The sequence below is a fragment of the Crinia signifera genome, chromosome 1 (genome assembly GCF_055691185.1).
Source record: "Crinia signifera chromosome 1, ASM5569118v1, whole genome shotgun sequence".
NCBI lineage: Eukaryota > Metazoa > Chordata > Amphibia > Anura > Myobatrachidae > Crinia > Crinia signifera.
The window spans coordinates 324,572,922-324,589,946 of NC_139217.1; the positions used below are offsets into that span (position 1 = coordinate 324,572,922).

At 47.8% G+C, this 17,025-nt stretch overlaps 1 protein-coding gene across 5 annotated transcripts in view; it reads right to left on the minus strand.

Moving 5' to 3' along the window:
- Positions 1-8,136, minus strand: part of DCAF11 (DDB1 and CUL4 associated factor 11) — a 44,041-nt gene extending 35,905 nt beyond the window's left edge. For 2 of the 5 annotated variants that reach the window (XM_083188169.1, XM_083188161.1), the window contains exon 1: positions 7,992-8,115. Coding sequence is in view for 1 of the 5 variants with exons in the window: in XM_083188140.1 (XP_083044266.1) it covers positions 7,992-8,055 (64 nt within the window). In the remaining 4 variants the exon portion in view is untranslated. Of the gene's footprint in view, positions 1-7,991 lie in introns of all 5 variants that reach the window. The other 3 variants (XM_083188140.1, XM_083188175.1, XM_083188152.1) reach the window with 3 other exon arrangements.
- Between the last annotated feature and the right edge of the window lie 8,889 nt (positions 8,137-17,025).

A 17,025-nucleotide genomic window follows, 5' to 3' on the forward strand; every position in this document is an offset into this window, starting at 1 on the left:
GAAGCATTTCACAAACACAGGTAAAAACAAAATGAGTCTCTTGGTTATAACTCACTACCATTCGTCTACTGCCACCCGTGAACGCAGGGGGGTGTTTTTTTCTAGAAACAGTTGCTATCAGCACAGTTGCCAAATTAAGCAGTCATCCACTTCAGTGGAGAGCATACTTAGGGCTATTTCACACGCTCCGGCTCCTGCCGGGCGGCGAATCCCCGTACGGCCAAGAAGCCATGCCGCACTGAGAAGTTTACAATGGAAGGGATGGCCGCAGCCAGGCGGCCGGGCCGTGGCCGTCCCGTGTGAATGGACACAATCGTGTCAATTATTAACTACTGTGTGCGGCACGGCTTTTGGCCGTGCGGGGTTTCGCCGCCCGGCAGGAGCCGGAGCGTGTGAAATAGCCCTTGCTGTATAGCAGTCGGGCTGGCAGCTTCCACTTGTCAGAGAGACAGGCTGCATGTAGGGGGAGCTAGAGAGCAGCTCCTCCCTATTACCAGACAGGCCATGCTTTATGTGGCCGGGGGACACCAGAACTGTCCACAGCAGGTTTTAGGGGAAGCAAGTGGGGGAGGCGGGTGTATGTATACATTTGATTCTAGATGCTCAAGGTCTTTCCTCCGCCCAGCCCTATCATTACTTTGTCAGCTATCAGACATGTTGTTCCAAGAATAGCCAATCAATCGGGAGTATTAAGTACATGTATACAGTGTATATTTTATAGGCATATTAGTATCTATTTAATGCCCCCAGTAAGCCATACGTTCAATTAGTTTGTAAGAAAAAAACACTGGTAATGAACAAAACTAGGAAAGGCCCTTTAACTAAACCAAGAAAATTAGGCATGTTGAAGAAACAGGCAACGAATAAAGCGGGGAGGCCCTTGGAGTGAAACAGCCGTGAGTTTGATCAGAAGTTAGTTAAGCATTACATAGAAACATGACATATTCCCCCTCCCCCAACCACGTGACCCACAGTACTTATCTAAACACATATAGTTTATTATATTTTACTGAGGATACTGAGCACTTATTCATAATACCTTGTACAGGTTGAGTATCTCCTATCCAAAATGCTCGGGACCACGAGCATTCCGGATAGGGGAATTTTTCAGAATAATTTTTTTTAGCCATACTTACCTGTCCCCTGATGGTGTCCGGTGGTCCCTCGGCGTCCACGCAGTCCCCGGGCGTCCACAGCAGGCCTCCGGCATCTTCTCTGGGTCTCCAGCGGTCCCAAGAATGCATTGCACGAGTGTGCGTGTGCACCGGTGACGTCACCGCTGGAGACCCTGGAGAAGATGCTGGAGGCCTGCTGTGGTCGCCCTGGGACTTGGTAAGTATGAAAAGAGGGTTAGGGGGTTAAAAAAAAAATTCGAATGATTCCAAAAACCACGGTTTTTGGAATAATTCGGATAAGGGATGCACGGATACGGGATACTCAACCTCTACTGGAAAACATTACTCAATACTAGTACACCTACAACCATCTACATCCTGATCTTCCCGCTACTGTAATCTGACAACAAATGGTGACTATCTTTCACCAATTGAATAAAATAAACTTGTCAGGTTGTGAACAATAATTTGGGTTTAGTGGAAGAATGAATAATACTGTTTACTGTATTAAGACAAGTATGTAGCCAGCCATAAAGCATTTCCACAGTTTCCTCCATATTTGTCATCTGCAAGGCTAAGGTGGCAGAGATAGAGGCAGGGCAGAATTAGAACGCTAATGGTGCTCATACACTTGTGTGATTGGATGTGATGGGACATCTTATGGTGCCAAAGTGCTCTCTCTCAGCCAATAAGAGAGCTGCCCAGTCTTTTGAAATGTTTTACTTTTTCCCTTCAAATTCTGCTGCCCGTCGCTGACTACACCACTATACTGATGCCCTCCTGCAGCCTGCTCCACTACATTGACGCCCTCCATCATCGAATGATGTGGAGGGTGCACGCATATCTAAGTGACTCTCAGGTATCTTAGATTTGCGTGCACACTCCACGGGAATTGGGATGGCAGCTGACATCCGGTGAGGTCAGCTGCCTGCCCCTCACACCACCAAGTGATTTCCATGGAAATGCCCAGCGTTTTCATGAGAACGCCCATGAAACACTGGGTGACTTACCCGGCCCGCCGCCACAGGCCCCCGCACGCAGTCTTGGGTGCATGCGCCCAGCAAACACTCGCCGTGGCCACATTCACCCTGCACTATCACATGCGCACTTCACATCAAGTTTGCATGTGAGCGAACAGACCAAAATAAACCCATATGGCCATTTGGCAACATCAAAATTACAATTACCCTCTGGTGGTGAAACTGGAGTACTGCAGCCACAAAGGAAAATATTTTCTTTTAAAGCACAAAGGCAATGTGACCAATAAATGGTTAATTGCATCACATATTGTACGTTGCCCAGCTATGTTGTATCCTCAACACCATAATGTCCTCTGAGGTCAACAAATTCACCTCTGTTCAAGCAGAGATGTGTTATATATTATACATTAGGTTTGTCATAATATGCCTTTCATTCAAACCACCTATGATTTACACAAGTTCTGTGGCTGATTAAAATTATGTGAAATACAGGCTTAACATTAGCCTTGCCGTAAACCATAGGTGTCCCGTATTAAAGAGATATTACGGCAAACCTATTAACCACTTGAGTGGTATGCCCGGAAATTTTCCAGGCATACCACTTTGCAGTAGGTGCGAGCCAGTGGTGCCTCCAGTGGAGCACCACTGGCACACTACCTTTAGGCCCCCTCCCCCTTCTGTCGCCCACCCCCTCCGCTCCGGCGATTGTACAGCGGAGCTCCCCTGCCGCCATTCACTATTTGCATCAGTGACGTGGCCGGAAGGCTTGGGGATGGCCGGCCGGCGCAGCTCGGGGGGACTCGGGAGCGCTCAGGAGTTCAGGTGTCCAAGTCCTCCCAAGCCGCCGTGAACATCCCCGAGCCTGCTGCCTACGTCACTGCTGACTGACTGGCGGCTTGGGCAGCGGCGGCAGGGAAGCTCTGGCGTACAAATGCCGGAGTGGAGGTGAAGGGGGGACCTTTCTGCATCCTGTGGTGGGTTTTGCTGGGGCAGGACAAACCTGCCCTGGCAGGTTTGTCTTGCCACAGCAAAACCCAACACTCAAGCGGTTAATAAAAAAAAAATTGAGCAATTAAGTTCTATGTTCATAAGTAAAGCCCTGTTTTTTGGGGTATTATCCTCAATTATTAGTCAAACATACCTGTATATGATGTCTATTAAATGATGATGTACAGTATTAGTCAGATTTGTCCTTAATTACACATAATTCATACACGCAAATTTATGCAATCTGAATGGCAATTATACAATTTGATGTGTACTTCTGTTTTTAAGAAATCCACTTTATTTAATAAAAAAAGTAAGAGGATTTTTCTTTATTGTAGACGCAAAGAATTATACACAATTAGAACAGTTGCAAAATGCTCTGTATTTTCAGGGACAGACAAGCTTTGAAGATTTGCAATTGGGTATATTTGTCCTGGCAATATCCATGTTTACTAACCAATATTCCAGTACTATGTGTTTTACTTTGGTAGTTTGTTTCTTTGCAGTTATCAGTATATATTATCCCCCTGCTGTCAAGGTCGACATTTACTAACATCAGGTATTATAAAAGCTATATAACTGTATTATGATCACTTGCATGGGTCATGGAACATATGATATGTGTAGTCTTACATGTGCAGTGTTTTCCATATACCATCTTGATAAAGTTTTCCTGAAAATGGTTGGTAAGCAATGAGGTGAATTAATCAAAATATGCAGTGTAATATCAAAATGTATGGGTAAGTTATATTTATTGGTGGCAGTGATGGCTTTGGTTCCACTCTGACTAGAGTGTTGCATAGCTTTCCGCCAAGAGTCCAAAGTCATACTTGATTAGTGTTCATTCTAGCATACGGCACTCGTAGAGTTCCTGTTTCCTGCATTCGGTGTCACTATCTGCTCTGGTGCTTCTCCCACACTTTTACCAAAATGTGTGCTAGAAGCACCAGAGCAGAAACCATCACCCCAATCCCTACAGGAATGAGGAAATGCAGAGGTTGTGACAGATGCATGGTGCTAGAATGACCAATGCTAATGAATTCTTAATGAAAATTCTTTTTTTCTTTTGGGCCACCCTAAAAATATGAACATACCTATTCAAAGCAGCCGTTTTCAGACTGCTTCTGCTCTTGCTTTACTACTTATACCCCTTTCACACTTGCAGAAATATCCCGGGTTTTTGAACATAAATGCAAATCAACCCGGGATTTAGCTCAGTGTGAAAGGGTCTTTTCCGCCGCATCCCGTGTTCAGCATCCCAGGATTTTTGCCCAGGTCCTGACCTGGGTAGATTCCCGAATCAACACGGGATGCGGTGAGTGTGAACGGGTATTCCGGGTCAGCGTGACCCAGATCCCGTTCACTGCAGTGAAAATGCACCGCTGGGAGGTGCTGACATCTCCCAGCGCCGCCCCGGCCAAGCCTCTAGATGACGCCACCCATCCGACTTCATTCCGGGTCGGGTGGCCAGTGTGAAAGCACTTGCAAGCCGGGTCGCACCCAGAACTTAGAACCCGGCTTGCAAGTGTGAAAGGGGTATGAGCCTTTCCAAGAAGTTTTGTGCTGTAAGCCAGGCACCTTTTTAGTTGTTTTTATACATTCTAGATGAAGCCTTACCAATGACTTATACAGTGGCATTATGTTCTTGCTACTAATTGCCTTCCTAATTGTTTTGTTACATTGCTTACTTGCCTTCAAGCCATCTGAAATGATGACTTCTAAATCCTTTTTCTATTACAGCGCCCTTTATGCTATATTTATTATTTGTTTTTTTGAGACCCAAGTGCATTATTTTGCATTTTATAACATTAAACTGTAGTTGCTATGTTCTTGCCCACTCCTCTAGTCCAGTGGTTCCCAAACTGTGTGCCGTGGCACCCTGGGGTGCCTTGAGACACTTGCAGGGGTGCCTCAGGTTGGTGGTCCAAGAGTAATTCATATTCAAATTGGTCAGTATAATAAGTAAAACTTGTTTGGGGCTTCTGATTATAAAATATGTGTACAAACAGAAGCTAATCCTATCCGTCACCACATATTTAACCCCAAGGATGACATTTAAACACAATTTACGTAATTTAATATATTTTTACCAAATTTTTAAATAAGAACCTTTTGGACTAGGGGTGCCGTGAATCAAATTCTGATACTCTAGGGCGCCGTGATTAAAAAAGTTTGGGAGACACTGCTCTAGTCTATCTATTCTAGATCCATTTGTTTCCCTCCACCTGGTGTGTCTACCCTGTTGCATACTTTGTGTTATTGTTATAATTTACATGGCGCCAAAGTGTCTATAGCACTGTTACAATAATACCCCTTTCACGCCGCATTTGTTAAACGGTATATTGACGGTTTTTTTTCCATTTTAAAACGTTTAAGGCTGCAGTGGGAAAGCACCAGAGTAAATTTACCGGTTAAAGATAACCGGTATTTCAAAACATTTAAAAAGCAGAGTACTACACGTTTCAGAGCAGTTTTCTATGCAGAGAGAATGGCTCTGAAATGGTATTTATTAAAATCAACAGATTACAGACCCTGCATTCTGCCTTGAAATGTGTTCAGGGGATTAAACGGGTTGACTGATGTGAATGGTATTTAAACGGTATTTAAAACTGTAATCTACTGCAATGTGAAGGCTCAGACCCGTTTTAAATACCGTTTCAAAATACCGTTTTTTAAAACGTGTAGGCAGTGTGAAAGTAGTATAAAACACACATATAAAACAATGGGTGAGATTTAATAGGATGAGAGATTCAGAAAGTGAGAGATTTGTGAAGAAATCTCCAGGTTTTTTAAAGCGGCAATCCTATACACTGCAAAACCAGTTTGCTTAGTCCTATTAAATCTCACCCAACAAATTCAAACAGGAAAACAATATCAAGCAGTGATATTTCTATGCAACTAAAGCATATATTGTAATCATCTGGTTGGTTCTTGAACCAATAATTAAAATTTTGTTTTGCCACTTATGGTATCAATATGAAATTATTGGTTACTCTAATATATGAACAATGCTATGCAAAACCAGGAAACCCGTCCTAGCGATGTGTAAGGGTGGGTACACACTAGGCGATATGCCATCCAATCCCATGAATCGAAGGGTATATTGAGCACATCATCCAGTGTATACAGCCAACTACACATTCTAGCACAGGGCTGGGCTACACCGACCCTCCCGATGTTGATGAACTTCACATCCCAGCATGCCTTGCATCAGTTTCAGCATGGCCACATAGAAAAACTAATGCAAAGCATCCTGGGATGTGTAGTTCATTAACATCTGGAGGGCCGGTGTTGCCCAGCCCTAATCTAGCAGGTCTACTTTTAAGAAAATCAGATGGGATGACAACATACAGCTGCATGCAGCCATGAAAGATATATTGAATATATATACCGTTCAGGGTGTACGGACAGCTGATGCATCTTTACATCAATCGTCCTGTCTGCTACGATCCCAGTTGTGGTACTATATACCTGGCCAAATGCGATTACTTCAATCCTTCATAGGGACACCGTATGAATAGTCTGCATGTATGTGAGGGCAGTCATTGCCGGGGAGAGATCCTACAAAACCTGATCTACACAAGCAAAAGGTTGACAATGACATGGTCAACACTGTAAAGATCAACAAGAGTTTTCCATGTTTTTTGTTTAGACTTACTTGGTTCAGGGCCGGTGCAAGGCACCGGAGCGCCACAGGCGAGTCGGGGTGGGGGCGCCCCATTCCGGGGGGGAGGGAGGGGTGATACCTGTGTAAAAAAATTGCTGCCCCGGCGTCCCTGCAGTGCTGGGGCGGTCAGGGGTGTCCGTGCCATAGGGGTACCTGCGGCGCCGTCATGTGTATAAAGCTCCGCTGGCTGCGTCCGGCGGAGTCCCTGTAGTGAATAGCAAATAACTAGCGCTTCCGGCACCGCCGCGCACATAGCGCTAGTTATTTGCTATTCACTACAGGGACCCCGCCGGCCGCAGCCAGCTTTATACACATGACGGCGCCGGAGGTACTCCCTATGGCACGGACACCCCTGACCGCTCCAGCACTGCAGGGACGCCGGGGCAGCAATTTTTTTACACAGTTCGCTGGGGTGAGGGGCGAACTGCCGCCCTCCAGGTGCCGGCGCCCTAGGCAAATGCCTAGAGCTGCCTAGTGGTGGCGCCGGCCCTGACTTGGTTCATACTTTACCATCAAGTGGGCAGAGTTTGATTATAATAGTGTGCCGAGCACAGCAATGCACCGTGTGGGAAGAATGGTGCAGCACTTACACTGTGTCCATGTCGACATAGACACCATAAAAAAAAATGAAAAAGTTGTGTCAACCTTTTCAGTGCCCACTATTTCTTCTGTCAATGTCGACCTGGAGTATGTCAACCATTTATAGGTGTTGACCTAGGCACTGCCGACCCACTCTCCCGATACAGAGTTTAATTATATATACATATATAATATAAATAAACGTTATAGATTCCATAGACTATGTTAATAAGTAGCGTACCTATAGGTAGGCAATGTTTATAAATCATTACGTGGTATATAACACGTACAGCAGCATCAGCAATGTGGGTAACAGATAAGTCCCGGACGCTGACCATTGTGTAACCATCGTGCATGATTGCGGCTAGAACCACTTCTGTTTTATGAGCTTATCACTATACCAGATGATTACAGCAAGAGGCAGGCATGCTTTGCCCGAGTTCCACAAGCACGCCGTACCTATATGTAACACTGTTTACGTATCAGCCCTACTTGGTGACATTGCGTAACTGTAATGAGGGAAGCAGTCGGACAAACACACAATTCTGACAACGTATTGAACTCAGTACGGCGCCGCTACCCCCATACATCCGGCCTACCCACGGCACACAGCGAGCGTACACCGAACCCGCCACCATGACACACGGACATAAATATACATACACTGGCTGTTTACATCGCTGCCCAGGCGTCTCTCTCCGCGGCTTCCGCTTCCCAGCCTTAGCATGTGACTGCTTTCTGGTTGGTCCACAGGTTGACGGAGTCCAGCAGTGGTGACACTGATTGGTCTCTGTTTCCCCTTCCCTGCACATCGGAGGTGGTGCCGTGTGCTGATTGGCTGGCAAGGTTACCCCGGAGACATGGTCCGAGAAGAGGACTTCATGTCATTAACGTAACAGTACTAGCCTCTACTCCGGCTCCGAGTCCCCCAAAATACTCCTACCTCTGCTGCCCCAGCTGAATTTCCAGCAATAGTACCCAGCGTGAGTCTGACAGACAGAAACTAACAGGATATGCTGGGACTTGATCTCTGGCATGCATCTGCAACTGAAGCAACCTTTTCTATTTTTTTTTTATTTATAAATTTTATTAGTGAGATGTCATGAATACAGATAAAACATCACAAGAAAACCCGCAAAGAGGTTTCATAATAAAATGAAAATGATATATTCGTACAATCATCAATTAATATAGACAACTCATTTTTATATAGAATATTATTATTTAAAGAAGAAATTAAAAGTAGGAAATGAAAAGGAAAAGCAAGAAAAAAGGCAAAGGAAGGCAAGAAAGAGAATAAAAAGAGAGGAAAAAAGGGGTACTAGGGAGGAAGGGAATAGGAAAAGGGAACCAACCCAGCTGGAAAATAAAACCATCAGAAGGCAAGCAACTTAAATATTGGAAGAAAAGTCACGGAAATTGACCAGGTCAATTTAGGGAAAAGCCGGAGGGACATTGAAATTAGGGGTGGCCTTGACATCGATGGTGGGAAACCATCTGGTTCTCCCTTATCGATAGCAAAACTATTCGACATTGGCCATCAGCCATCGATGTTTTCTAATAATCGATGGTCAATGGCCATCCCTAACTTTAATACATTTTTTAGAAGAGCCTTTCAAAATGCTGGTAATATACTCCAGTGAATGGACATGCCATATTTATTGCTTATGAGGAAAGAGCCCACCTAGCGGCCAATCAGGAGCCGAGTTTGGCAGCCAATAGAATCATTCGGAGGAGAGACGCTGAAGATGGAACATCAGCCTCTCCGTATAGTTCGTCACACAGTTACCAGCGGGAGTAGATGCAGAAGACCTCACGCGGGGCAGAAGACACGTCGGATCAAGATGACATCTTCTCCAGAGGAACTTGGTGAGTAGGATTTTCTTCCACAGGTCCCCCTATGGATTTCTTCGGATCCTGGACCCCGGACTCTTCAGCCCTGGAGCCCCAGACCTCGGAGCACCGGACCCAGGGACCAACCTACGGGCTCAAGATGGGTAAGTATCAGTATGTGTGGGCTTTGTATGTATTAAAGTTTTATTTTTAATGGGTGTCAGTGTGTTCATTTAACTATTTCATTTACTGTGGAACTACAAGTGCCAGCGGTCCCTTTAATGCCCCGCATGCTGGGACTTGTGGTTCTCCAAGTCCCAGCATGCGGGGGAGGCTTGCTGTTACTCATACCGTGTTTCCCCGATAAAAAGACACTGTCTTATTTTTTTTTCTTGAACAAAAAACACCATAGGGCTTATTTTAGGGGTAGGGCTTATTTTAATGAACATTGACAGCAAATGTCAAGAAACATGCCCCCAGTCCTCCTTAATAAACATGCCCCCAGTCCTTCTTGATACAGGTAAACATACCCCAGTACTCCTTAATAAACATGCCCCCAGTCCTCCATTATATCGGCAAACATGCCCCCAGTCCTCCATTATACCGGTAAACATGCCCCCAGTCCTCCTTACAGTAATAAACATGTCCCCAGTCCTCCGTGATAAAGGTAAACATACCCCAGTACTCCTTTAAGTCTCAATAATGTCCAGCTCTTCTTTGCTGTGACACAGCTCCGTTCTGCAGCCGCGTTATGTGCGCGGTGACGTACCGCACCGCAATGCATCCATGGGAATAGAAGTGGCTTCAGAAGAAGCCTGTGCTTTTACCTACACAACGGAGGTGAGGGGGATCAGGGGGGTTTAGCAGGTGTAGAATCTATTGTCTGAACGCCAGATAATGAAATTTTACTAGGGCTTATTTTCGGGGTAGGGCTTATTTAGGACCAATGTCCAAAATCAAGGGTAGGGCTTATTTTCGGGGTAGGTCTTATTATCGGGGAAACACGGTAGTTCCACGGTACAAGATAATAGTTTATCATCTATTTTTTTTTACACAAAATCAGATGCCCACCGCCCAGGGGCAAGGGGCATCGAGGACAGCCCCGGGCTTCATCATGGGCAGGTAAGTTCCGGAGGGGGACCCCTCCTTTGGGGGGGGGGTCCCCACTCCCCCAGGACCCCTGCCCATGCTGACCGGTCAGGGGGATGAATGCTTTGGCCGGGGGGACTTGTATAAAAATTCTCCCCCCGGCTGTGGCATTACCCTGCTGGCTGGTTGGGCCCGGTGCTGATTCTTGAAATACGGGGGACCCCTAGTCATTTTGTCCCCCATATTTTGGGAACCAGGACCAGCCCTTGAGCCTGGTGCTGGTTTTATAAAATCCAGGGGAACCCTATTTGTTTTGCCCCGTGATTTTATGAAACCAGGACCGGCTCTTTGAGCCCGGTGCTGGTTATGCTCAGGAGGGGGGACCCCACGCCGTTTTTTTTCGCATTTTTTTTAAACTCTATTTTAACACCAGAAACATGCACAGATCACAATGATCTGTGCATGTCTCTGACCAATTCGCACATCAGACCCTGGTCTGAAAAAAGTGCGATTTATAGACACCTCAAAAGTGCGATTTCAGTTTGCGCATCCCTTTAAATATGCATTTTGTATACTTTTCTGTGCGAAAACATCTGGATGCAATACAAATGCGATTTTTAGAAAGTGCGATTTATCGCCAAAAAAATGTGAAAGACGGGCCGTTTCGCACCCTATTAAATGGACGATTTGGGTAAAAATGCGATAATGCCATTTTGTGGCAAAAATATTGCAAAGAAAAAACAAATCGACCTCTATTAAATGTCACCCATAGTCTAGTATCTACTAGAGCAGGGGTGGCCAACCGGTCAGAGCTAAAGAGCCGAAAAATATCGGCAGTCAAGCCAAAGAGCCGACATAATGCTCGCACCTAAAGTCGTGGTCAGGGGAGTGGCCAGGGGCGTGGTCATATGACACAATGGGGAGTGGCTACATGACAAAACCTTATGCCCCTGTGCCAGATATGCCCCCCACAGTGCCAGGTATGCCCCCAGTGCCACACATATATGCCCCACAGTGCAACACATATGCTGGAAGGCGCAGCTTCCTAGCTAAAGGGCCCACCTACTCTCTGAGGGGCCAGGAGGGCCCAACAAATATATGAGCCAAGGGCCAAGAGAGCCCGACTAATGCGCCCACAGGCCGGAAGGGCCTGAATGTGCCCACAGGCCTAGTGCCCGACAACCCTGTGGTCTAGGGTGGATGGGGGGTAGGTGGCCAAAGGCCTCTACCTGGTGTTGGTAGAGGCCATGGGGGGGAGCTTCCTCAGCTCTATTGCATCCCACCCCTGCTGGCCTCTCTAGCCACCATCTTCTTTCTTCTGCCGCTGGCCAGCGGCGACACCGGATGTTTTCTTCTTGCAGAAGGTGCTGGAGATCTTGTCTTGATCCCGGCGTCTTCTGGCCTCTTCAGCGGCCGCCGGACCTCTTCTCCCCGCCGTGGTCTTCTGCGCCGTCCTCCGGCGGCTTCTCGCATCTTCAGGAGCGCTCCTGCGCTCTGCCGGCGTGGAGCCGTCTTCTTCTTCACCTCCCGGAGGCGTCTGACGTTAGACGCCGGGGGCGGGGTGGAGTACGGCCATTTCCTATTGGCCGCCGATTCGGGAGCTTTGACGGTTCCCGGACGGCGGGAGGTTCAAACCGCCACGAGCGGCGTTTTGAATTGGCAGCCGAATTGGCGCCAAATTCAAAACCCCACTCCGCCGCTCCCCGTTTCATTAGCGGCGCAGGGATCAGACAGCTGATCTCTGCGCCAGGGGAAGCTGTGTCCTGTGGGGGACACAGCTCTGTCTCTCCCTGTCCCGGGAGCAGTCTACAAGGGGACAGGACACAGGAGCCGCACACTACAAGGGGGCGAGCCGCATGCGGCTCGGGAGCCGTGGGTTGGCCACCGCTGTTCTAGAGGGTGCTAAATAAATAAAGCTGTGTTCACACAGGGGCGATATATTGCTCAGTATCTCCCTTTCATCAGCAACCAGAGATGGTCGCTGATGAAAGGGAACCTCTGCCGGGGGAGCCACAGAGGGAATCAGCTGGTAGCAGCGATCATAAGGGGGCTAAAAACGGGAACATGCATCCGGCGATTTATCACCGGTGCACACTCCAATCACTGTCAATATGGTCGCTCAATGACCATATTGCCAGCGATAAATGCCCATGTGTATGCACCTTAAGAAGTAGATTCTGATTGGTTACCCATAGCAACATCACATGTGAAGTCTTATTCCCATCTTAGTACATTTCCCCCATAGTCTGTGTTCCCATGTAAGTGTAGGAAATGGGGCTAATCTGCTGCAATGATATGTAATCTTATAAATAAAATATTGTATGTACACCACATAGGCCTTTATTCAGATCTGATCACAGTACAAATTCATTTGGAAATTGGGCAAAACCATGTGCACTGCAGGTGGTGTAGATGTAACATGTGCAGAGAGAATTAGATTTGGGTGAGTTATTCTGTTTCTGTGCAGGGTAAATACTGGCTGCATTATTTTTACACTGCAATGTAGATTTCAGTTTCAACACACCCCACCCAAATTTAACTCTCTGCACATGTTACATCTGCCCCACCTGCAGTGCACATGGTTTTGCCCATTTTCCAAACAAATTTGTACTGCAATCAGATCTGAATAAGGGCCATAGAGTGAATTGGTCTCCAGTACATCAGGGAAGGCTTGGAGGCTCCAACTCTGTAGGAAGTCTGCTGCTGATTTCTGGCTTCTGCTTTGTTCATTTCGATTTAATTGCAGAAATGTGGTCTACATAAAAAGTATCGGGGCAAATGCCTCTAGAGCAGCCACCCATCACTGGAGAGTCTCTACCAGGACATTATATCCACCCAAGTGTTAACCCTCTAAGCATGTCATGCTTCCAGGAAATTCATGGCATCTGCCACAACTAGCAGCCTATCCCGCTGTGATCCATGCTGTGGTACACTTTCAGGAAGGTCCTATTGATTAGCCGAAAGTTCAGAGCCACGATCCACCTCTGACTAGACAGTAGACAGCAGTGGTGGCTTTTACTTCTGTGAAGAAGTAGGGCTGCCGCCGCTGATAGACCCCACTGCCTGTCCTGACCCCCGTCACGGTCGCATGACCAGCGCATGCATACCTCCCAACTTCCGTCCGGAGGAAATAGGAACACTCGCGCGGCGAGTGAAAAGGGGGCGGGGTGTATGCAAATGAGGGCGCGGCTTATGCTAATTAGCCGCAACCTCATTTTCATACTAGAATAGACGCTGTGCGCATGCGCACAGCGTCTATTCTACTAGATTGGGGGGTCTCCCAACTGCCACCCCCCGCAGCGGGACAATGCCTGCCGCGGGTGGGACAGCGGGACAGGACCCGAAAATCGGGACTGTCCCGACGGAATCGTGACAGTTGGGAGGTATGGCGCATGCATAGTAGCTTCTTCGGTACTGCACATGCATTGGCCCCTAGCCTCTATGGGTCCATAAAAGCATATTCACGGTCCCAGGTCTGGCGCATGCGCAGTATCTCCTGAGTACTGCGCATACGCAAAACCCATCTTTATGGGCTGCCACTGCAGCAGCCCGTGGAGGCATCCCAGAGGGATGGAATACCTCTAGATGGGACTGCCTTGGGTGACTGGCAGGTCGGTCTTCCAATAAGAAGAAGCCACTGCCAGTCACAGTGAAGCCAGTTCACTCTCAAAGACTGTATCTGGCTTCACACAGTGGCAGATTTTACCTGGGTGGGGCTGCAGCCCATAGGTAACAACCGCCTCGGGGTGTGGTATGAGGAAGGGGCATGATTGCACAATTAATTGAATGACAACATGCAGTTGCGCAATCTTATATACATTACACCACATGGTAGTGTCCTTTATACACAAAGCCCACACTAGTGGCCCTTATACACATAGGGCCTGATTCTGGTTCACTTGCGAAAGCAAATTCTCTCTAATGGAAAAAAACCATATGCACTGTAGGTGGGGCAGATGTAACACGTGCGGAGAGAGTTACATTTGTGTGGTGGAAGAATAAAATAGTGTGCGAGCATAGTGAGGCACTGTACCTGAAGCATGGCAAGTGCAGCAACACAACTTCACTGTGTCCTTGTTGACTGTGTCAACATTAGGGCAAAAAAGTGAAAAACCCCACATCAACCTTTTGACTGTTGACCTTCCCCATGTTGACCTAATGCATGTGTCGACCTAGAGACCCTGTCAACCTAACCCCATGTTGACCTCGATGCAGTCGACCTTCAGTGGTTGACCCAATGCATGTCAACCTTCATCTTGTCAATTCTATGACTCAAACCCAGCCAAATGATGTGTAGGTAAAGGGGAGGGCAGCCAGATTCTGAGCAGAGAAATGGGAAAGCAACTAGATTCTGGGCAGAAATATGGGAAAGCAACCAGACTCTGTGCAGATAGAGGGGTGGAAAGATGCCTGGCAGAGAGAGGGGGATACAGATGCTGGGCAAAGAAGTGGGGGCAGATTCTGGCCAGAAAATTTGGAATGCAACCAGATTATGTGATTTAGGAAAAAAGGGGGGGTTTGGCAGCCAGATGCTGGGCAGAGTGAGGAGTATAGATGCTGGTCAGAGAGAGCAGGAGGACAAATGCTGAGCAGAGAGGAGGATACAGATGCAGGGGCAGAGAGAGGTGTACAGATGCAGGGGCAGAGAGAGAGGAGTTGTATAGATGCTGGTCAGAGAGATGGGGGTAAAGATTTTGGGCAGAGAGTTGGTGCAGATGATGGGGGGGGGGGGGGGGGGTTGGCAGCCAGATGCTGGGCAGAGTGAGGAGGAGTATAGATGCTGGTCAGAGAGAGCAGGAGGACAAATGCTGGTGTGGCAGTCCACCCCAGAGGTGTGCCTGTGCCACAAGGATTTAATTGCAGCCAATGCTGCTGTTAGGAAAGACTGCAGCTTCATAGACACTGCAGGGATGTGAGGGGTTAACAGACCCAGCTCACATCCACGTGCAGAGAACCTGACACCCCCCTGATTAGCTGGCTGAGGGAGCGTGAGGAGGAACTGAAACTGAAACTGATGAGAGGGAGAAGTCTGCAGCAGCATGAGAGGAAAGAGACTCACATGCTGCCAGAGAGGAGACACTGTGTAGTGTGTGTCCAGTAGCCAGAGCTGGGCAGCGTGAAGTGCAGCAGCCAGGAGAGACCAAGAGAGAGAGCATCAAAGCAGAGCAGTGACCCCACAGACCCTGGATGCTAGAGACAGCTGCAGGAGGAGAAGGGACAGCTGCTGAGAGGAAGCAATCGTTACTGGCTGGAGCCAGCATCAGCAGCAGTAATCACAGGTACCCAGTCCCCCTTGGCTGACCCACCCATGTGCCAGCCTGCGTAGAACCCAGCTGAGGCCCAGTCCCAGGGACACCCCTAACCCAGCACCTGGAGAGAAGGAGGCCCCTTGAGAGACTCCCTTGGTGAAAGCTCCCTATTTTGCATAGTGCTTCCAAAGCCTGTTGTTACCTGAGTACAGGAGGTTACCCCAGGAAACGGGAATCTGCCTGCCCCTCTTTCATGAGGATTGTTTTGTGAGTTACCCTGTTGTGGGTCTATGTAGATAAGTGTGCACACTGTTAGGGCCTAATTCAGAGTGAGGATTTGCCTTCGTGGGACCTTGTACTCTATCTGGGACTATCGTGTAATATGCATATATGAGGTGCCCGGCGCCATCTTGTGGACATTCTTTATTACCCCGGTAAAGTCATCTTGTTTTGAAATACCAGTCTTTGAAGTAAATCTCTTTACCCTTGTCTTTATTATATTTTTGCTGACTGTCATTTATGTAGAACTGTCATTTATTGCACCAGTGTTTAGTGTTACGGTACCGTAGGTAGGAATGCTCATGACCAGTACAGTCTGACCCTTGAAACGGACTGAGGTGGTCATTGGTTACTAGTTAGTGTTGCAGAGATATTCATTCATTCACCCATTCATACAGTCGTTATTGTAAGTGTGATGTTTACGCAGTTATGTGAGGAAAGAGCAGCAGGATTGCACTACGTATTCTTTAAATAAATTTCAGTTGCTGCTAAATGTTTAGCGTTGTCTTCTGTGGGTCCCTTGGGTTGTGCCGTTCCCTGCCACAGGTTCTCCAGCAGAAGCCGTGAAAAATCCAGAAGCCGCCGCCGTCACCAGCTCCAGATTAAGGTACGCCATCTTGCACCACACTGTTCCAGGGGCACTGTCACACTTGGCGTCTACGAACAGGATTGCAAAAGACCCCTGTGAACGGCAAGATGTGGCGATCGCAGTACACAGAACCGCAGGAGATGCGAAGAACCGCCACTCCACCAGCCCAAGCCAATCAGAACTCGATTGGGGCCATAATCGGAGCGATGAACGAAATGACCAGGATGATCCGTCAGATGCGTCAGGAATGGGCGGAGGATGAAAAGGAAAGACAGCAACGTGAAGGTGGCAGAAGGCATAGACGGCAACAGAATCCCCAATGGAGGTCAGAACGACTACACACTGTGAGAAGGCACGGGAGAAGTAGTCCACCGGCAGTGTTCCAGAACGCGTCAAGAGCATCCGGTGTAACTCAGATGACCAATAGGCCGCGAACCGGCCCAAGAAGGATCACAGGTCGTGTCCTGTGGTTTGATGTGCCACGCGGATATGGATACATTAGACGTGCGGATACTGGGCGGAGCGTCTATGTCCATTACACCGCAATACAGAATGAAGACCCCCAGAATTGCTTTCGGAGCCTGAGCGATGGTGAAGCCGTCGAATTCGAATTAACAAGCGGGAAGAAAGGCACCAAGGCCGCAAAAGTGACAGGGCC